The 22,700-nt window shown below is 36.3% G+C and overlaps 1 protein-coding gene across 8 annotated transcripts in view; it reads left to right on the forward strand.

The window, feature by feature from the left end:
• The window catches only part of EML4 (EMAP like 4), a 153,656-nt gene that overhangs the window by 118,387 nt on the left and 12,569 nt on the right, over nucleotides 1–22,700 (forward strand). For all 8 annotated transcript variants that reach the window (XM_031595032.2, XM_090135129.1, XM_090135128.1 and 5 more), the window contains 12 exons: nucleotides 943–1,092; nucleotides 2,563–2,632; nucleotides 3,888–3,998; nucleotides 6,035–6,130; nucleotides 8,112–8,246; nucleotides 8,476–8,611; nucleotides 10,385–10,536; nucleotides 11,985–12,110; nucleotides 12,214–12,345; nucleotides 12,935–13,002; nucleotides 19,015–19,103; nucleotides 20,399–20,496. In XM_031595032.2, coding sequence (XP_031450892.2) covers nucleotides 943–1,092; nucleotides 2,563–2,632; nucleotides 3,888–3,998; nucleotides 6,035–6,130; nucleotides 8,112–8,246; nucleotides 8,476–8,611; nucleotides 10,385–10,536; nucleotides 11,985–12,110; nucleotides 12,214–12,345; nucleotides 12,935–13,002; nucleotides 19,015–19,103; nucleotides 20,399–20,496 — 1,363 coding nt within the window. The remainder of the gene's footprint in view (nucleotides 1–942; nucleotides 1,093–2,562; nucleotides 2,633–3,887; nucleotides 3,999–6,034; nucleotides 6,131–8,111; nucleotides 8,247–8,475; nucleotides 8,612–10,384; nucleotides 10,537–11,984; nucleotides 12,111–12,213; nucleotides 12,346–12,934; nucleotides 13,003–19,014; nucleotides 19,104–20,398; nucleotides 20,497–22,700) is intronic.

Genomic DNA, 22,700 nt, shown 5'->3' on the forward strand with positions numbered 1-22,700 from the left:
GAATCCTTCAGCTACAGTTGCATGTTTTTTCTTTGTTGTTGCAGATGTGGTTGGTGCTGAATTGGGAACCTCTGTCTTGTGTGTTGTGCAGGACATAACAGGAAAGTTTGTTGGTTTTTTTTTTGTTGTTTGTTTTTTATAATTAAAATCTCAGAGCTACTACTGCAGTCTGAGTGATGATTTTAATAGTACTTAGTGACTGTGGGAACTGAAACACAGGCAGAACACCACATTAATAGTCTAAATGGAGAAAGTTGCACCAGTTTCAAAGTAATAACAAGTTATAGTAAAATTTGATCAGGGTGACCTGGATTGTGATGCCTAAAAACTCTGAATGTTGTAGGGGCAGGGATGTAATGCAGGCTTTTTAAAAAAATCATCCCTTTTTTTATATATTGGGTTGTTTAGGGTAGACTATTATTTTTTACTGTCAGTTCCTTTTAAGATTTATTTGCTTTAAAAATACTCTAAAGCATTCTAAAACACTATTTCCTGAACTTGGCAGCTGCTGTGCCAAAGTTTGCATTTTTCTGAAGGAATTTTCACATGGTTGTTTTGAAAAGCCAAACAGAGCCAATATACTGGTCCCCAGCATGGAGGTGCCCAACTCTGCTACTGTTACAGATGTTAAGCTTGGATAGTGATGTCCTGCTGCTACCTAATGAAAATTGAGAATTTCTGTGACGTAGTTACATTTGTTTTACCCCAGTGCCTTACATTTTCTCATCAACTTTTTAAGTGTTTTGCTTTTCTGAAGTCTTGATTCTTTTTAATATGTTTTTAACTGTTACTAAAATTGTCCTGTAGTTTCAGAAGAAAACAAAAATGGCACTGTGTGACATGAGAGATCCCCAGAAACATCCTTTCTACGGCTGTTGCTTTTTATTTTTGTGTGTGATATACAGTGATTATAAAACCTTGACTTAAAAAATATACATATAGATATGGGTATCGTGGAAGAGATTGTAGAGCCAATGTTTACCTCCTTCCTACCGGAGAAATTGTATATTTCATAGCATCAGTTGTGGTACTATTTAATTATGAAGAGAGAACTCAACGACACTACCTGGGTCATACGGACTGCGTTAAATGGTTAGTATAAAACATTTGTGTGTATGTGTGTCATAATTCAGTAAGGCGTCATTTTAATTCTTTTACTATATCTGTGATCTCATTAATATCATCACAATTGTAGTTATTCTTTTGTTTCATCTGTCCCAGTAGATTTCACTGTAGTAAACACCATACAAATGAACAGAGCTAAAGCACTTCACACTAGTTTAGTGTTTCTGGCTTAAATTTAAAACCAGATATGTAAACACTCTAGAAGTGCCAGATTAGAGATGGAGTATCTGCATAAATTGTTCTAAATACATACACCAATAATTAAAAACTGACATCAACCAAATTTTTAGATCAAGCAGCTAAAGGCAATATGGCAATATGTAGACTTAAGGAGAATTAGAAAATCAAATGGAAGACAGATGATAATTTTCTCATTTTTGAATAGGTGTCCCATCTAAACATTTAGACCGTCTGAGGTAAGAGAAAGACACTTGCAAACAAAACATAAAAGCAGGAAAATTGAAGCCAATGTTGTTGTTGAGGCAAATGTAGTTGGTCACTTCACAACGTTAGTCTGAAAAATAGTAGAGAGCTTTGGTTTGAATGGTATATCCTTACCATACCTGAGTGGAAGAAAGGAGTTGCTGTCTAAACCTCTTTTCTCCTAGCCTGCTTTCATAACTGTAATTGCTTCCTGTGGGAAGAATGCCGTCAGTCTTGTGTTCTTTACATTCTTTCAAATGAAATTTAAAATGAATTTTAAACATTTTGATGTCTAACGTCCTGACTTATTAATTCCTTCATCTGCTGTTCCATCTTGCCTGTTGTCTTAGTCTCCTCACCTTGTAATTTTACAGAGGAAACAAATGACAAGGCTAGTCAAAAAATAAGTAGGAGTAAGAGAATGTGGACTTGGAAATTATAGTATCTGTTTGGTATTTTTTACATTATCTTCAAAGCAAAAGCAGATTTTGACTTACACTAAGAGTGCACCACATGGGAGATTTTCATTAGTGACAGTAGCCTTAACTCCTGGGTGCATGTACCCTTGACCATCCTCCTAGCTATTTTTCCATGGATTTGTGCTATCCAAAGCTTTGGGCATGTAAAGTATGCTGTAGTGCTTATAAAAATGGCAAGTAACTATATCTAGGAAGTTCAACATGAGACAGTGTGTATTTTGTTACTCCCAGTATAGTGCAAACCTGAGATTTATTTCTCTGAGCAGATGTGGAGGTGACTCTTGTGGCACTCCTGGTTGTGTGCCAGCAGCCATTACAAAAGCCTGATTAATAGAGAATTTTGCAGTATTATATGTGACAAAATAGTCTGACAAAGAAAATTTTCAAGCTGTCTCATTAAAAGTGGGATCTAGGATCACGAATGACTTCATGGGCTTCTGTTGAAAAATAAAAATTAAAAAAAGAGAAAGAAAAAAACCTCTCAGTTCTGAAGGCTGATGACAGCAAAAGCAAGTCATATTTCTGTCTGTCTTAGTCTTGCAGTTCATCCAGACAAAATTAGAATTGCAACAGGACAGTTAGCTGGAGTGGATAAAGATGGAAGGGTAAGTAATAGAGCTGTCGAGCAGTAGTGTCTTGTTTTGAAAATCAGGGAAAATTGTTTTGTTTTTCTTTTTAATCTCATAATCACCTTCTGTTTGCAGTTTTTCTTACACACTGCATTTAGTGAGATATTTTCCTGTTTCCAAGGTTCACAGTATATATTTCTAGCAATAGGTATTACCACATAAGCACTCAGCTATACATTAAAAAGAGTAGAGGCTCATAGTCTTCAATCAGTGACATGGAAAATTCATATTTAATCCTGCAAGCAACTGTGAGCCTTATAATTGATTTGTAAGGTTACATTGCTTGTTACATCTCTTTCAATAACTCTTCTCCCAGAGGAAAATAAACCCCCGGTTCGGTGGGTCCATGTGCTCATAAGGCTTCATGGGAAGGGAAACCAACTTTGGGAATCTGTTGAAGGTGCGTCAAGCTTTCCTAGAAAGCTTGCTCAGTTAAGGACAAGTATAGTTAAAAGTTCTTGTCCTTGGTGAGCTCTCATAAGTTGAATAATGAGATTATCTTCACAAAGTTATAGATGCCTTGCAATGTGGAAACACTTTAAGTACATCCCTTACTCAAATGTTTCTTTCTTTTTTTTTTTTTTTTTTTGAGAAATCACTGTGGGCATTGTGTAGATATTGTTATAATTTCCACTGAACTTTTGCTTAACTATGATTTTATTATTATTATTATTATTTTAATGGTGAATGTTGTCCCTAAGGCAATCTAATTCCTACTTAATTTGTAAATGTTTTGCATTTATGAAGCTAAACTGTTTTGGGATAGTAGTTGGATGAAATATACCTTTGGAGGTTTTCCTTCAGTGATTGGTTATAATTAAGTGACTCAGTGCAAGTAGGGTTGTCTTTTTTAATGTTATTTTCTGCATACTTTTATGGTTTAAAAATATGTTATAAAAAACATGTTTTCAGTTGTTGTGCAAGGTGTTTAAGTCTGGGGTTTGAAATTCAAGATGGCTCTTCCATTATTTATTTGTTCAATGGTTTAAACTGCACAGATTTATTTTCACGAGTACCAAATGCCCACGTGATATTTGTAGCTCCCATGCAGTGGGCAGAAACTGTCTCGACTCTTGCCTCTTGAGGTTCAAGACACAGTCCAACAGCAGCATCGACACAACTCATCTGCATTTCACCCCAGTTTGCTGCTTGGGTAGCATGACATAACCTGATGGCTGCAATCGATGCTTTTGCTGTCGATGACACTGTTTGTCCCATTGCTTTTGCGCAGCCCTTGCAGCCCCATGTTAGAGTGTGGGACTCAGTGAGCCTGGTGACACTGCAGGTTATCGGCCTGGGGACTTTCGAGCGTGGAGTTGGGTGCTTGGATTTTTCAAAAGCGGTAAGACGGATGCTGCTATTGGGGTATAACTGATTTGTCTGACCCTTCTGAATGTGGTTGCCTTGCTGACCTGCTGGTATTAAAAGCATGTTAGTAAAGTCTCAGTGTACTCTATAAAAACAGCTGACGAGAGAGGTGGAAAAAAACAGGAAATTGCAGTTGTAAAGTTGTGGCAACAAACAAGCTCTGTGAATAAATAGGAGACACAGAAATACCTTGGCTGGAAATGGAAATCTGCACTGGGCTTGGTGGTTTGGGTTTGGTTGGGGTGGGACAAGATGGAGCTTTTATTTGTTTGGATGTTAAAAACAAGCATGTTACTGAGCTTCACGGACATGTTTTAGTGGGCTTTGATGGAAAGGATAGCTTGGCTGCTTGCACTACTGTAAAAATAGGATTTTATCCATGAACAGGAAATTAAAAAAAATAAATCAATTTATGCTTCATAATTTTACATAGAATAAGAAATACAAATCTTATAAGTGTTGTCACTGTGCCCACAAAATTTATCAGAATAGTAAGAAATGAAAATGTGTTGTGTTGTTAGTCACTGATAAAATTCTCATTTCTGATTTGCTGCTGAGGTTTCTTTTGTGTACCATACATGTGTATTTTAATCTGTAAGCTGCCTTCGTGTTTTTGCCAAATCACTAGGATGTATCAGACCTCCTGAAAATCCACGCTGTTATTCTTGCAACAGCAGAGAATTGTTGTTTAAAAACAAAACAAAACAAACAAACAAACAAAAGACAAAGGAAAAAAAAAAACACCAAAAAACCCAAACCCAGCTGTATTTTGCTTACACACAATCACAGAACAGTTTAGGTGGGAAGAGACCTCTGGTGATCGCCTCATCCAGGGTGGGCTGTGTAGGACTGTATAGGACCAGTTGAGTTTTGAGCATCTTCAGACACAACCTGTTGAAAAATAAATGCTTATGATCTCTTGCTGTTATTTCATCAAACATCAAAACATTGCTCAGTTATTTACGTCTAGGCTTTGTCTGTTAGGAAAAAAAAAAAAAAAAACAGCCTATTTTATAAGTAAGGTATAACATAAAATTATGTAAGAAGAAAACTGTAATTTGTAATTTCTATCACTGTAACAAACCAGGAACCTTTTAACTTTAAGGCAAATAAATGTATGTGCCACCATTCAATTAAAAGAAGAAGAAAAATAAAAATAAAAACCCAACAATCTAAGGAATGTGGAATGTTAGCTTTTATTAGACTGAAAAAGTGAATGTGAAGTATCTAGAGCTGCGCTTTTATCGCGTAATCCCCCTAACCCACACAAAAGCAGTCCATGTTGCCAGTGCTCTCTCAAGGGTTTTTTCCACTTAATTGGAATGCGTTAGCATAGTAGTGCTCATCATAGCATTAGTATTGGGAATAAAAATTTCAGCCACCTCTGTTTTATAATTTGTTAGAGAACGCGGTCTGAACTGCACTAATCAACTTTAAAATAAGCAAGGCGTCTTCCAAATCTTTCTACACATGTACTTGAAGCAGCTGGTTTGTGCAAGTATGAGCCATTTCAGTTATTTAATGCTGGAGATGCGATATCTTAATGCTCTGTGAGGAAAAAGAAGAGGTGCTATCTGAATGTTAATACTGCAGAGTTGTGTGTGTGATGGCCACTGTTAAGAAAGAAAACCACACTGGGACTGTGTGTTCTGACACTTGAGGAAAAACAATATATTTGCAGGATAGGAAAAGGGAGAAACATTTATGCTGCTAGCATGATAATTATATATATTTATTTAGAAAAAAAAAAAAAAAAGAACTGGGAGGAAAAGATTTGGCAAGATACTCTAAAGCTTTCCTAGAATATATTTTGAAACATGATGATTTGTTGTGAGATTACGGAAAAATATTTCTTACCTGTAAGCAAAAAGGAGATACCAGATATACCGATCATGTAATTCCTTACAGAGGACTTGCTTGATTTATATTTCTACCTCTGTGTTTTTTAAAAGTTACTGCTATGCCTTGCTTCTGAACATGGTTTGATAATTCTTGGCCTTTTTCTTTTAGGATTCTGGTACTCATTTGTGTGTAATTGATGACTCTAATGAACATATGCTCACTGTATGGGATTGGCAGAAAAAATCAAAAGTAGCAGAAATAAAGGTAAATATAACACAGATGCCTATTCTAAAGTACAAATGCTTTTATTCTCAAAAATATCATAATTTTATGAGACACAAATTTGATCTTACTTGGAAACAATTGTGTAATACTGCTGGGTTTTATAAGGGCACAAAAGAAATGTGTTCTTAACTTGTATGTTGGAAGAGTTTTGAATATTGGAACACATAATTAAATTTTACTCTTATCCAAGGGCTAATCTAAATAAAGCAATCCTCTAGTCTTTTCTTAATTAAAAAGTAATAATAATCCTGGGAACTTCGAAGGACCCGAAGTGATGATTCAGTCTACAATTCTTTATATTAAAATATATACATTTAGATATCTTTTTTTTTTCATTTTTCTCTGAATTATATTCCAGACATAGATTTTTTTGGGTAGATAAACTTCTGTAGATTGCAATTTGTTCTGCTTTCCTGATTCCCTTGTGAGTTGCTGAATTTCTGGTTGATGAGAAGTATTGGTGTAAAGCTGATTCCACTGACAATACCCAATCCAATAACAACTTGCTGCTGAATTCCCTGTTTTGAGACATCTTGCTTGCAACAAGCAAACAGATAAATATAGATGTGGAACTGAGTTTTGTTGTTTGTTTTTTTTTTTTAATTTATTTTAGTCATGAGTCAATGTGTGAAATACTCTATAAGCAAATATTTCTACATAATTACAAACCTACAATTTCAAATAATCAGGGCTTGGGGACCCATTTTCCCTAAATCACGTGTACCGATAGTAACTACGCACTGTTCTGTAAGTGTTAATGTAATTAAATGTCAGCTTTTGTTTTTATTTTAATTCCTTGCAGATATTTAATATCAAGCTATTTGGCACATTCTGTAGATTTCCTTTCCCATTCTATTGATATTGCATTTTGAATACTTTTATTCTTCAGTCTTTGGTGCTTCAGAACTGGCTAGCAAACAAATCAGCCGTGACAGCTTCAGTTATTCATGTTTAGGACTTTATCTTAGAGTATCTTGAGCACCTCATCAGCAGCTGGGTTCAGTGTGAACATAGAGTTCCCTCCCTTGAGCTAAATGCATTCATAAACAACAAATTAAATGTAAGAAGATGGTTCTCCTCAAGTGAGCCAAAAATACTGGATTGGGATAAGGCCAAGCTACAGTACTTCCCCAGGTGCTGATTCAGCACCACTTAAGTATACTCTTTTAAAGCATTTGCTTAAATACCACAGAAGAAAAAGGGCATGAATGAATTTATATGTTATGCAGAATAATTGCCTCCTGAAAATTACCTCAAATTAAGGTTTGTTGAGTTTACTTTAGAAGTCAGAAAAACGACCGGTCAGTTTGTTTGTAAAATTCATCGGTAAGGGATATAATATTCACCGAGGAGTTAATAATTCAGTAGAAGTATATGGGCCAGTAAAAATACAAAGGTTGTACAGTGTGTTTCAGAGTTTTGAGTTGAGCAGGCTTGTTTTTGACTCTTCTTTATGGAGAAAAAAGAATGCAAAGGAATTTTTGTAGAATTTCAGAAAGAGAATAATGTACGTAATCCTGGTATGCTACAGTTACCTGAGTTACTTCTATCACAGTTTTGTTACTCAGAAAAGTCTGTGTAGAAACTAAACAGTGTTCAATCCAAAACCATATTTTTGTATTTCACTCACTTCCCGTGGCAAAATTCTTAGCTATGCTAAAAAGCAAAGTTCTTGTGATTTGGAAAGTAAATATAAAGCACGGACTTTTTTTCTGAGATTTGATTTAAAAAAAAAAAAAAAAAAAAAAAACAAGCCAAAAAACAAGTATGAATAGATGATACAAAAAGGATTTGTGCAGTCATTGAACCAGCCAATTTATGAGGGAATTTACAGATTCTTTCGTGTATAGAACAACCTGTGTAGCTCCTCCTATCTTTGTTCTGAAACCTGGGATTCTACATGAGTTTCTAGTAAAGGTAGATTAGAACATCTGAATAAATATTATTTGTTTTATTTCAGACTACAAATGAAGTTGTGCTTGCTGTAGAATTCCATCCAACTGATGCAAATACCATAATAACATGTGGCAAATCTCATATATTTTTTTGGACTTGGAGTGGCAATTCATTATCAAGGAAGCAAGGGATATTTGGGGTAAGAATGTCTTGATATCAGGTCAGTTTAAAATCAGTAGAATCATCTGCTCATGCTATCTTCAAATTTGTTTTGTTGTCACCTCATATAGTTTGAGCAGAGTGGTAAACAAACAACAAAAAGGTTAAATTCTATTTATGTATATGCAGGATTGTATGGGTGTGGATACATTATTCTAAGTATGTAGAGTACAAGCAATTATCCCTTTCTCTTGCTTATTTTGTTTCAGAAATATGAAAAGCCCAAATTTGTTCAGTGTTTGGCTTTTTTGGGAAATGGTGATGTGCTCACTGGAGACTCAGGTGGGATAATACTTATATGGGGCAAAACTACTGTAGAATCTACTCCAGGAAAAGGACCTAAAGGTAGGATACGTTCACAGTTAATCACAGATTAGACAGTCTGTAGAAGACAAATATAAAGAATTGAATTAGAAACAAAATAGGAAGAAAAACCTGGCTATTAGTAACAAGTGATGCTGAACTCCACGTCTCATGAATTTGATGACTTAATAACAATCTGAAGTTTCTCTGTGCCCAAACTGAATGAAAACTAAACTTTATCTAAATGTTTTGCATTTTACAACTGTGCAGTTAATCATATTTCCTTTCATCTTGTGGTCCGAATGAGGCTATGGATTCGGTTTGAGGATTCTGCAGGCTGCATTTGTTTCCTAAGGCTTATGTTATACCATGCTTAGTCTCAGGGGATACTGTTAAGAGGACTTGTGTATGAAGGGAAAATGTAATCCAGATTTATAGCAGTTATGCAAATAGGAGTGTCTGGTTAAGACAGCACTCAAGTCTTGGCTGTAAAGGATAGTTTTAAACCCATTTTATTTGAAACATGGGTTAAAGTTACTCTTCAAGACAAAAGTTCTGTAGAAAAGAAAGAAAAATTATTTGCTATCCAACATATGCAGACCTGGAACAGTTGAGCCCTAAGGTAACTTATAAATTCAAGGATAATTCATTTTACTTGGCAGCTATTTCAAACACTCTGGTTTAAATTAGTATGCCAGGAAAACATTCGTGTAAAAAGCAAATATTTAAAAGGTAAGTCTGCTTTTGTAGGTAGATCTTTTCTTGTCTTTCAAGCAAACTGCAATGAAAAAGTAATTTAACAAGTTATCTGATGTTTAATTTTGAGGTTCATATTGTGCAAAATAACCTTTTCCATATATAATCTGAAAAATTATCAAATACAACATTTATTTACACCAGTTTAATTGAATATGAGATCTTTTAGTTAGTTCATCACATCAAGTTGGTAACCAGGCTTGATCTCAAATGCATTTTCACAGTGTAGGAGCATGCTGACTTGAACGGACTGCAGCTGCAGCCAGAGTCAGCTGAATTATGTTGGCATTTATGTGGGTGATGTTTCAGGGTTTTTCTGTGTTTAACTACTTGCATATATGCAAATCTTCAAAGCCCTAAAATCTTCTTTTATTATGATATACTTTCCTACAGCAGTTCTTTTCAAATAAACACCCAATTAGAGTGCAAGAGGTTTCCTTTAATTCTGTTTTTCATCTAATTTTTCCATTCCTCTTGTTCCTTCTAGTGTTTTACTTTGAGTAGACTACTGTATTGATAGTTGCCAAATGCTAGTTTACTATTTTTAAGTAAGGCAACATCAAGCATCAGATATTAGGATCACACATCCTGGAAACTTTGCTATAAATAATTTGCTTTTTTTCCTCATTTTCATTCCCATAAGACTGTAGACAAGTCTTACAGTTTCTTTTAATAAAATAATTCTTTGCTAATAATTGCACTGCAAATATTTTTCAATATTTTGGGAATTTATCTTACATCTGGAAAAACTGTGTTGCCTAGGATAGCAAGAAATTTAGAGTATTTGGCAAATAATTGTGCTTGTCTTCACAAGTTTTAGGGTGGTTAAGCTCAAAACATTTCTCTTCATAAAGACACGCCTTTTATTTTATCTTTTTATCCTGTAAGAAAACACTACCACCTTGTGTTTGCAGTACGATGCAGTGCTAATAAGCCTGATGATCCAAATGCAATTATTGATTGTGCACTGTTACTTTACTCTTAAGCCATAATGCAGTTTCCTGTAATCCTCAGTTGAGAAAACGAGTGGTGTTTTGTATTTTCTTTTTGTGCATGTAGGAGTATATCAGATAAGCAGACAAATCAAAGCTCATGATGGCAGCGTATTTACCCTCTGTCAAATGAGGAACGGGATGCTGCTAACAGGAGGTGGGAAAGACAGAAAGATCATTCTGTGGGATCATGACTTGAATCCCGAAAGGGAAATTGAGGTAAGAAGGCAAGAGTGACAAGGAAGTTGTATTAACAAGGTTTGATCAGCAATCCTAAGCCTTCCCCTATTCCTTAGAGTGTGTGTGGTTAGGATGACAGCTATCTTTTTAAGTGGAAGATAATGTTTTGTAATCAATTTTCAGCCTAGAAATTAGCCCACAAGAGGTATATCTTCAGGTCTTTCACTGTTTCTTTTGTTCATCCTAATTTGAGTATTTGCTTTAGTATTGCCTGTGTTTTTCTAAAGTCTGCCTGTCTGGATAAAGGCAATGTTACCAGGATTTGAGTTCTTTGTTGAGCTTTTTACATAGGAGAAATAATCAGTAGGATAACTATGGATACTCTGCAGAAATTAGTTGTGTTGAGGAACTTCTCTTGACTTTATCTAAAAAACAGATATTTATTGAAAATGTCTGCCTGTGATTTGTCTGTATGGCAGTGATAAGAATAAACTGGAAAAAAATGTACATCATGGATTTAAAAATAGTGGGTTTTTTTCCTTACAATGGATGACCTCTTGAAGTAGTTTATTCTCAGTTTTTCTAGCAGTGATTTACTCAACATAACTAGTGTCTATTTATAGCAAGATTCTGATGGAACTACACATGAATGTTAAGGAAAAGAGTTTGTTACTATCCCAAGTCCACTATTGACCGTTAGAAAACATGTCTGAGTGTAAGTAATTGTTGAGTTACCCTGTATAACCCTTAGACCTAAGCAGAGCACTATTCATATCAATCTTTGTTTTCTTTTTGTTAATATATTAAGGTAAAGCTTTTTTTTTTTTTGGACACCAGAACCCCATCACACAGCTTTCTGAACAACTGTAATTATTTTCTATCCCATGAGGCTAATATTAAAGTGAGTGTGCAAAGCCATTTAGGAAGAAAAAAACGCACAAAAAACAACCCACAAATGCCCACTGTAAAATAAAGCTGTGAGAGTTCAAGCTTGCAATAAACAAGCTCAGTAAAACATATGAGTCACTGCTGACATAAGACGTATGAATGTTTACGTAAGGTTAATCAGGAAGCGTTAAGAATCAGGAAACATTTACTTGGGCTACAAGATTCTTCTTAATCTCCACAATGTTTTTGAAAAGTAGACAGTGACTATAAATATTGTTCCCATCCTTATGAGTTGTAAGAATGTGGAGTGCATTTATTTGGTGCATCTGATGCTTAAAAATTGGTGCAACTTCCGTATTTTTTTTCTACCGAGACCTATTAAATTGGAATAATTCCAGTTGTTTTGGACTGAGGTCCTGTTCTATCTAATGAACAAACAAATGAGGTAAGTTTGAGGTCAAGTCTTTACCTAGTGCATATGTGATTAGATTTTACTAGGAGAATTGCTGTTCTGGTACTGTTGTGCACTATTTATGGCCTTCAAAAATAAGTGTGCGTTAAATTACGTGATGTGGCTTTACAAATGTTTCTCTTCCTAGGTTCCTGATCAGTATGGAACAATAAGAGCAGTAGCAGAAGGAAAAGCAGATCAATTTTTAGTGGGTACTTCACGAAATTTTGTTTTACGTGGAACATTTAATGATGGTTTCCTAGTAGAAGTACAGGTGAGCAAAATGATTTCTTGAACTATTACCCTAAAATTGTAAAAGTTTCCCTGATTGTGTGTTGATCTGAGACTTTTTATTTTATTCTTTATGTTCTTTCTAGGGACATACAGACGAACTCTGGGGACTGGCGTCACATCCTTTCAAAGACTTATTTTTAACTTGTGCTCAAGATAGGCAAGTTTGTATGTGGAACTCTGTGGACCACACACTGGAATGGACCAGGCTGCTAGATGTACGTCAACTCTTCAACATTAAATATAAATCTGGAAAAAAAACAAAAGGCATTCATTTTCTGAAAAATCTTGTCCCATATGATTGAAAGAAGCAAAAGTCTTGTAACTGAGACACTGAAGAGCCATTCAGAAGCTTTTGATAAGCTTAACAAGGTTCTTCAGATGTTGTATATGCTGTAATCTGGTTAGTGTTGTCCAAAGCCATTCTATTGACCCAGATCAAAATGAAACTCCACGTACTTTCTGCTTGTTGCAGTTCAATTGGGAAGTTTTCTTCCCAATTTTTCAAACTATCTACAAAGGCTACAGTGCAGATGTGAAAGGTTTGGCTTTAGAAGTTCATCCTTACAGTCAATTGTTCATATCATATTTTGATTAATTCTGTCCTGTTATCTAGACAAAAGCATCTTTTTATGAAGAAGTTCAGCTTTTTACTTGTGAGAAGGTCATGTAGTGTATCAACGATCCATTAAAAGAAAGTCTGTCTGCCAAGCAGTTTCTCACTCTGTCAGTTCATCTTAGATTTTTAAGGCTTCTTTGGAGTGTAAAGCAGGTGGGCAAATGACATGTCTGTGCCTCCCTACTTAGGAACCAGGGCACTGTGCCGACTTCCATCCCAGCGGAGCGGTGGTTGCGATAGGAACGCACTCAGGACGGTAAGCAGGCATTGGTTGAGTTGTGATGATCAGAAGTTTAAAGGAGATTTACAAGAGTTATAGTATCAAAACTTCAGAGTATATATTTATTTTGGTTTTTATTCTTCTGCATGGAGTTAACTACTCTAAAGATGGGTGATGGGGCAGATCTTTGGTACAGGATGCAGATGAGAAAGAAGGATTATTTGACTGTTAGGCTGTTGTTTTTTCTTTTCTATTTTTTGAACTGCTTTTCCATGAAAGTCCCAGCCCTTGTTTGGTTTTATTGTTTTGGTTGGTTTTTTTTTTAGTGCTGGGAGGGTTTCATGAGCTTTCTGACCATGAAGTACCATGTATGTTTTAATTGTGTGTGTAACATCAGTTGGTAAGATAAGACAGGTACAGTACAGATAATTTCTCCTTTCCAAATCAAAGACACTTGCAACCTCTTAGATTGACCTGGAGTGTCAATCTAATACTTGCCTGAACTAGTAGTATTCTGTACTAGCCTGAACTAGGCTAGTATTCTGATTTTTTTTTTTTGTAAGACAAATGTTAGCACTGCACATTTCTGCAGTGAAGTGCTGTTGAGCTGTTCGTATTCATCCCAAAACCGTTGCTTATTTCAAAACTGTCAAAACACAGGCCAGAACCTTTAACTCAGGCATCTTTTTTGTGGTGGAAAAAAAATTGTCTCAATTCATATCCAAACTCTCTCTGGCTCAGTATCATCTCCCTTGAAAGGAGTCCAGTGTGGTGGAGTTCTAGCAAGTATCAACCAAGAGAAAAAAACAGGATATTCATAGCATTAGAAAGGTTAGAGGAGCAGCTAGGAAATTTACTGACATTTTTGTTCTATTTCTTACTCATATGTTAGTAAAACAACACACGTAAGAAAATTATTTTTTGTTTAATCTGCCTCCTGTAATTTTTTTTTATACCTAACAACATGCCTAAAAACCATTCAAAATTTCGTTTTAAAAACTGCTGAGAATATGCAACAACCTTTAACTTTCCTGGGAAAATCTACATGTTAAATATTTTTTCAAGGTGATTCCTTACCCAAGTTGATGATACAATCTGCAGTAAATGCATTAGGTACAAAATCAGACTAGGAAATCTAGTGTACCTTCCTGAGAAAAAAATGACTTAGTTCTTGTATGTTTGATTTCCATGTTGTGCCTTTCGATGTTTTCATCTCTTTCTAATTATAGCATTAAACTGATTAAGTGTTTCTACTTTAATTAAACAAAGCAGAAGGTATTGGAATAATAAAACTTGAGATAGGGAAAAAGAAAAAGCAAATCAAGCCATATAGCTTGGTAGCTACCAGGCATTTTAGAAATTACATTAAAGCCCAATCAAGGCAGATTGAGCAGTCAGAGCATTCAGTCTGGTGTTTGCTCCTGGCTGCTTTTGTTGGTTTTTTTTTTTGTTCCCTGCAGCATTTAACATCACTTTTTTAATTCAGCACTTTTCAGTTTAAATTCATGTTATTTAAATTACTTGAGACAACCCACTTAGACTGTATTGGGTAAGTTTATGTAGATGGCCTTGTTTTTGGGGGAGTTTTTGATCGGTTGGTTGTTGGTGTTTTCGTTTTTTGTTTTTTTTACTAAGTTCTAACAACTAAGTAAACAACTTTGTTTACTAAATTCTTACAACTAAGTAGTTACATTTTTGCCTTTCTATTTCTTTTGTTCTGAAATTTCATGATTAGGAATAGGTTAGAAACACAAATTAAACTGAATTGAAGTAGGGGCCTGGTAAATGTACAAGTGGATGAGAAATAGAGGGAGTTGTGAATCAAGATAAACAGAACCGCTTAAGATTTACAGACTAACCGTGGCATCACGCGGTGCTTTTTGTGCCAGATAATCCAGTCTAGGGGAGTCATTTCCCAGAGGAATGGGGTTGCGTGATAAATTTTGATTGCTGTAAAAGAGGAGAGTCAAGCCTGTAACAAGTCATTTAATAACTTACTCAGTTTGCAACCCAAAAGGCATAAAGCAAATGTTAAATGAGTCTAATTTGTTTAGGATTCAATAAACCCAAACTTTGGTGTGAGTATTATTGCAGCTCTAGTGCTGCTTTGTTTCTAGTACAGAGGTTAGTGAGGCAAGGATTAGGAATGGAGCACTGACAAGGTTGAGTTTTATGGCTGAACTTGTGACATCTGAAGAAAACTGAATTTTCTGTCTCTTCCCATTCTTGTCTATAGTTTCACGACACTGTTATCAGATGAACACATCATGTTTCTGGAGTAGCTTTCACATACCACTTCTCATGATGAGTATTTCACTATCATTTTCCCTATTGGGACTATCTGCAAATGATCTGCTGCAGGTTTTATTCCCACTTCTTTAAATACCTGCTGCATGTTTGATCTTCAATTGTCAGTGACTAAGCTTGGTTTGGAGAGAACTAATATCATTTTGTTGATGCTGCTGTTTGCTGGAAGTGCAGAGCTGAAGAAGCCAAAAGGTCTGGCAATGGAAAATACTTCCAGAAAAGTGAGTTTTTTCCAAATACAGATAATTTTGCCATGCTGTCAGTGATACTATTTTCAGGAAAGTAGATCTTCCTGCGACTAATAATGTAGAATATTTTGAGGGCTATTGATACAACTACTCAAAAGCTACAGAAGAAATAGACTAGCAAGATTCATGTAAAAATTACTAACATTATTAAGAAAACTGAAGGCTGGAGGACAAGGCCGGAACAAGCCACAGCTCCAAAGAGGTAGATCAGTCAAACACAGACCAGTTCAGCATTTGTTGTGGAACAAAGCCTAGATGTCCCTGTGAACACAGTCATGAGATTGGTTTGTTGATTTTTAGTCAACACACTGAACACTTTTCAGGTTTAACATTCATTTTTACCCAAACATTATGGCAATTTCAAGCACTAGTGCAAAAATATAACTTTAGAATACTGTTTTCCTGGTGATTTTATCAGAAAAATTGTCTGTTCACAGATGAAAATTGCCATTGGTAAACATTAGTGTCATGAGTCATTAGAATTCACTTCCCAAGAGTTGTCTATAAGGATTTTGTTTCTAAATAAATAATCTTTTTCAGATAGGTTTTCTATTAAAATAAGAAGGCAAGCAAAGGAATAGGGTGACAAGAAACAGATGAAAGTATTGATAGCTCAGTCTTGTTTATGTTAACTCACAAGTCAAGCATGTTGCTTGCAATAACAGTGGGACAAAAATGGATACAAATCAGAAGGAGAACTACTGTCTTGCAGCATTATTTCATCTGATCTATGTATCTAAAGTCAGGAGAGTTCACTTGGCAACCGGATGCAGCATTTCCAGGGTCTACTACCATTTGCCTGCTGCATACCTCTGTTCTGGGAGGAAGATCTCTCAAAATGCAGTCTGAAGGTGGACCCAGCTGTGGGTGATATGTAGCATGTGTGGGGCATGCCAATAAAATACTGTAGCTGTTAGACTACATTTAATGGAGACATGTTTTCTTGCTGGCTTATTACAAGGCTTTCCACGGCTTTGGGAGAGCTTACATGATTGAAGGGAACATGTTTGATTCCAGATTGCAGAGGTACAAAGAAACAGCTGAATTAGATGTGACCAGCACTTACTTTCCTATTTTAACATCAAATGTCATGGTGCACTGACTGTTTCTATGGTCAGCTCTTAGTATCTTTTGTTTAGGAAAAACTTTAGAGAAAGACCAGTGTCTCAAAATGCTATATTTTAATGCCCACTGAAACTCAGTGTGCACTCTTAAGACCTGCAGAAGTTTTGTCTTTTGTTCCATACTACCCAATAAAACTTCTGTGCTTTCAGTACATTGCATGCTTTTCCAACCTTTGAAAATATTTCATGTTCCAGAAGAAACATTAACAGGAAGGTTACCAACTTCAGGTAAGAACCTCAAAGGAGCTCCCTAAAGAGACTCAGTGTCAGAATGAGAGCCATGTCCCTAATGCAGGAGCACTGCTGTCCTCATTGGATATTTTGGGATGCAGCTGGCCAGCAGAAGCACTGCACAGCACAGGATGGGAAGGGGCACCCAGCTGTTGTATGAAAGAAGGAAGCTTTTGCTTATTGTTGGGTTCATAATTAGGTTTTAATACCAGACACCATGACTGCTGCTCAGAAGAAATAAATAGGCATCATGTTCTGGCATCTTGCCAGATAGACAGATTTTTACCATATAGCACCAAAGTTTTCCAAGGTAGAGGGGAGAGGTCTTCCTGCCTCCTGCTTTCCTGCCCATATACAAAAGATGTAGAGCAGTAAGGATCCTGGACACTGTGGTGAGTGCAGGGGAAAAAAAAAGCCAGAATGGGGCAGTGGTGCAGTGGTTTCAGACCAGATTCTGGTGTCTTGAAAAACAGATGCTGGCGAGTCAGTGATGTCTCCATGTGTGTTCTGTTCTGTGATCCTGTCAGGGTGTAATTGTAAAGCAGTTTTGCTATCACAGCAAAATTTTCGTTATTATTTTTTAATCAAAGTAATCTATATGGTATAAGCACACTCTCTTGTTCTCTTTTTCCCCGTACCAAATGTTTGTTTGTTTGTTTTTATTGTTTATTACATTTGTTTTTCATTATCTGTACCCTATCTCAGTTATCAGTCAGGTATCAAAAAAATAACATTTTACTGGAATATTTGATAGGGACAAAGGGGCAGTGTTTGAACTGAATAGCAACTTGATAATTCTGTTGCATTTAGATAACTTGGAAAGCTTCAGTATATAGACTGGAAGAAATCAAAAGCCTGCATTTTGGCTTACAGTACTGAGAAACACCGAGTGTGGTTTCTGCTGCTGTCCATTGAGAACATATGAGCTGTTTTCTGCTGGTTCCATCTGCCTTGCACACAAAAGTCAATGCCATGTGGGGCTTTTTTTTTTCAAGTACACGTTGTTCAATTTCTTTCTGTCACGTGGTTCTCTAACCACAAGCTGTTTTTAAACCATCAGGAGCAGGCCACTTTCCAGATGCCAAGCAGCTGGACTCTGGATCAGCATGAGCTGGAACCTCACCTCCATCCATAGAAAGCAGCCATCTGTGCTGCTGTTCCTTGGGGCTTATTTTAGGCTATATATGTTGGTTTTGGAGTAGACAGTCCTATTTTTTGCAGTATGCTTGTTCCCTTGAGTTTGCTGTCATACCCACAGTCTGAGCTTGCTGTTTGATGCTGGTTACATAAACTTGGCCATTGTGTGAACAGTGCTGAGATTTGAAGTTCTAAACACAGAAATTGTATTATGATGACATCTTTTATCTATTTAACCATGTGGTCATCTTCTGTTTTCATGACATGCATGTGTGCACGTGTATATAAACATATTTAACTTTTGTTGTCTTTGTCTAGCAAATATTTGCTGCTGTTATTAGGAGTTAGATACTGCTGTGAAAGGCTCTGGTTCTGCTGATCTTATTCATTTTGCTGTCAGTGGTTTTTGGGCATCTGTGAACTTTTTCAATGTTCCATACAACTAATACTGCAGTATAGAAGTTACTATTAAATAACAAACAATACCAATTAGAATAGGTGTCATGTACAGGATGAATATGAGTAGGATGAAAGTGGAAGTGTTTTCCATTCTCTCCTAATTCTACTATGTTTGTTGTTGTTTTTCACCTTTGCTTCATACAAATTGAAAGGTCAGATTTTATATCAAAGCCTATTTCCAAATGGAGTATTAGTGGTAGATTCAAAATTCAGCTGTAGCTTCAAGGTGTTAAGGTGCCAACACATTTTCTATACAGTGGCATGTTTATTGGCCAAGAGACATTTTGGTGATTACTGCAATGTTTAAGGGAGGGAAAAAGAAATTCAGTTGCATTTAGAATGTTATATGTTTTTCAGTTAAAATTGTTCTGTGAACCAGAAAAGCATTCTATTAAAAACAGATGTTTGCTGTGCTGCCCTTGAGGGCTAGCATGACAAGATGAAGCAAGTCAATGATTATTGTTCTTTTGCTTGCTGCTTTTTTTTTGTTGTTGTTCTTTTTTTAGTGGACATGATACACACTGGAATTCTTCTCTCTCTAGGTGGTTTGTTCTGGATGCAGAAACAAGGGATCTGGTCTCAATACACACTGATGGCAACGAGCAGCTCTCAGTGATGCGCTATTCAGTAGGTAGGCAGACTTGTACATTCAGAATAATTGTGTGTTTTAGTTTCTGATAAGTGGGATGTTTATTCTCTTTAGCTGTGTTCAGTTACTCTCCAGTCACTGAAAAAGACAGAGTTTTGAAAAAAAAAACCCTGCATTAGGATGCTTAATACCTGAATAATAATCACAATAATACATGACTAATAATATCTGTATATTTGATTGTATATTTGTTTCTTGTATACTAAATCTCGGAACTTTGTAACTGCAGACATTACAGTCTCCTTTCCCAGCCCTTCTTTCACATTCATCTGTTCTGTTAGCTTTTTTCCCAGAGAAATTAAGAATTCTCATTTAAAATTGTTGGCATGTTAACAGAAGAGAAAAAGCTACATATCAGCATTCAGTCTAGTCAGGCTGTAAATACCTTGGGATTTAAATAATATTTTAATAACCTTCTTACTTAATTTTTCAAGTTTAGTAATACAAAGCCATAAAACTACGTTTAGATCTGTCTGAAACTCAGAGCTGTTTGTTAAATATGTACTTATGTGATTACACGTACTCCAAAACAGTACTCTTCTCTTGGAGGTGGCATGACAGATCAGCAGAGGAATTCTCTGTTAAAACTGAGTAGAAGAAGAATCTCATAAATCTGTTTCTTGTTTGCTTTTGGATAATATGCAGTGTCAGTGAGTAAAATGCTCCTTTGCTGCTGCCACTTCTGCCAAGCGCGGTAATTTATTTCAAACCACTGTTGTTCATCGACACTACAGAGGTATTTAATTGTGACTCAAGGCAATCCTGACCACATTAACCTTTTTTTTTTTTTTCAACTGGAGATAACACTGGTTAAAAAACTACTTACAATGACTGAATGATCCGTTTGTTATTTAGATCTTATTTAGTGCTGATTTATGTGAAATCCACTCCTCCCTCCCACAAAACAAAACAAAATGAACAACTATAACTTTGGAATAAATACTGTTCTGCATTTTTAGCAAAACAGAAAGCTCAAGCCTACCTGCTGTCAACAATTTCCATAAATGTAGTGCAATCTTAGGATTTGTACTTATTTGTACTTTATCCATTGGACTTTAATTTAAAAGAGAGAGGTGAAAGAATTTGCCCAAAAAACATACTCTCAAAATAAAAAGATACTGACTGAAAACCAATATAAAGAAAACAGTCATGTACCCTTAAATACCAAGCAATAGCTTAATTGAGACAATTGTCTTAGTGACAAATCTGAAATCATTAAAATTTGAAAAACAAAAGTTATGTTAGTTTATATCAAATATTTTAATTTTCTGTTCTAGATGGCACCTTACTTGCAGTTGGATCCCATGACAACTTTATTTACCTCTACATAGTAACAGAAAATGGAAGAAAGTATAGCAGACATGGAAAATGCACTGTAAGTTTTGGAGCAAATATAATCAGTTCTTTTTGTATTTTGATGTGATACTAGATGTTAAGCAGTGGAACAAAAAGAAAATCTCTAGATTGATGTTTTTCTACTTTTAATTTTGATTATAATTTCTATGTCTTTTTTAGCACTTAGTTAATTTTAAACTTCATCTAATCTGCAACTGTTAGTTTTCAGGTGAACACCTTTGCATCAAATATGAACAATTTTTCAGCTATTAACTGTTCTTTGAAATGGGAAAATAACAGTAAGATGCAGAAATGTCTTTTATTTAAATGCTGAAAGTCTTTCTGGGAAAACATTGCACTTGTTTGGAGTTATTTTTTCAAAGAATCATAGAATGACTTGGGTTGGAAGGGACTTTAGAGACCATCTAGTTCCAACCCATGTGCCCCAGGCAGAGACACTTCCCACTAGATCGGATTGCTCAAAACCCCCATGCAGTGTGACCTTTTGGGACATCCACAGCTTCTCTGGATAATCTGTTCCAGTGCCTCACTACCCTCTGAGTAAACATTTCTTTCTAATATCTAATCTAAACCTTCCCTCTTTTAGTTTACTGCCATTACCCATTGTAATCCTACCCTCTTTTAGTTTATGGCCATTACCCTTTGTCCTGTAACTGCACTCCCTGGTGAAGAGTCCCTCCGTAGCTTTCCTTTAGGCCCACTTTAGATACTGGAAGGTCTCTGCAGAGTCTTCTCTTCTCCAGGCTGAATCCCAGCTGTGTCAGCCTGGATTGTGTTGGTTCAACAGGGCCAAGTTCAAGGTCTCACACCTAGATTGGGGCAATCCCAAGCACCAGTACAAGCTGGACAGAGAATGTATTGAGGGCAGCCCTGAGGAAAAGGACTTGGGAATGTCAGTTGATGAAAAACTCAATACGAACAAGGCACTTTCAGCCCAGAAATTTCAGCCATGCTCTGGGTTGTATCAAAAGCAGTATGCCCAGCGAGTCAGGGAGGTGTTTGTACCCCCTCTGTTCTGCCCTCGTGAGACCTCACCTGTAGTACTACGTTCTCCTTCTCTGGAGATATTCAAGACCTGCCTGGACACCTACCTATGTGACCTGGTGTAGGGATCCTGCTTTGGCAGGGGGGTTGGACTCGATGATCTCTGGAGGTCCCTTCCAACCCCTACAATTCTGTGATTCTGTGATTCATGTCTGGGGCCCCCAGCACAAGGACGGGGGGCTGTTGGAGCAGGACCAAAGCAGGGCCACAAAGACAAGCTGAGCACGTGGCCCACATCTCAAGCCCAGGTCCCTCCAGTGTGTCATGCACACCACACTGCTTGACGTCATAGTTCTTGCATATTCCTATTGATAAAGTACTTCTTGGACCAAGGTAGCATTAGATGATGCAATTTCATTAGAATATATAATTTTGGAGACTGCAAATAAGCACTATTTTCAGCTGCGTTTTTTATTTCAACATTTGGAATAATACCAATAAATTTCTGGCCCAGGGTAAATAAATGCAAATGTTGTGCAAGTAATGAAGTTTATTTTAGTTCTTATGTTTACGTGATGTCCCAGTGCTTAAAAAGATTGGTTTCAAAAAAGACATATGTTTTTTCCTTTTCTTCTTAAGTTGTCTAACACCCTGGTTTTAGTTCAGACCTCTCTCGAGGTTATAGGGAATATTTACATAATGAACATCTGATCCTTAGTGGAACTCGTAAATGATATCATAAAACTAGGTTCACATATAAAATGTGGCTTTTGTTTTTTAAAGAATGCATCCCCTGCTCAAAACATTTCTCATGTGTTTATAATCAGCTGGGTTTCTTCAGTTTTGAAAATAAAGGACCTTCTCAAGCTGTTTTCTTAATTTGAAAGTGGATGTGAGAGGACCATAAGTTTAAACTATGCTTTATAATATGTTATGTTGGTAATCTTTGATACAAGATTCACAGTGGAACTTATTGTGGGTGGGAAACGGCTGGTTCGTGGCAAGTCCTTTAGTACCACATGTGGTATCTTTGAGAGATTTCCAGTTTCCAGGCCATTCATCTGAGGACACCCCACACCACCCAGTCCACGCTGTTTGAACACTGGGCATGCTGGGGACTCCTTGGGGGTGACATGGGGTGAGCCAGGGTAGTGACAGCCAGCTCTACCCCAGCACAGTATTTCAGTTCATCACCTATTTTTCAGTTACAAAAGATAAAATCACTCAAGGACCTCTAAT

The sequence above is a fragment of the Phasianus colchicus genome, chromosome 2 (genome assembly GCF_987193195.1).
Source record: "Phasianus colchicus chromosome 2, bPhaCol1.hap1.1, whole genome shotgun sequence".
Classification (NCBI taxonomy): domain Eukaryota; kingdom Metazoa; phylum Chordata; class Aves; order Galliformes; family Phasianidae; genus Phasianus; species Phasianus colchicus.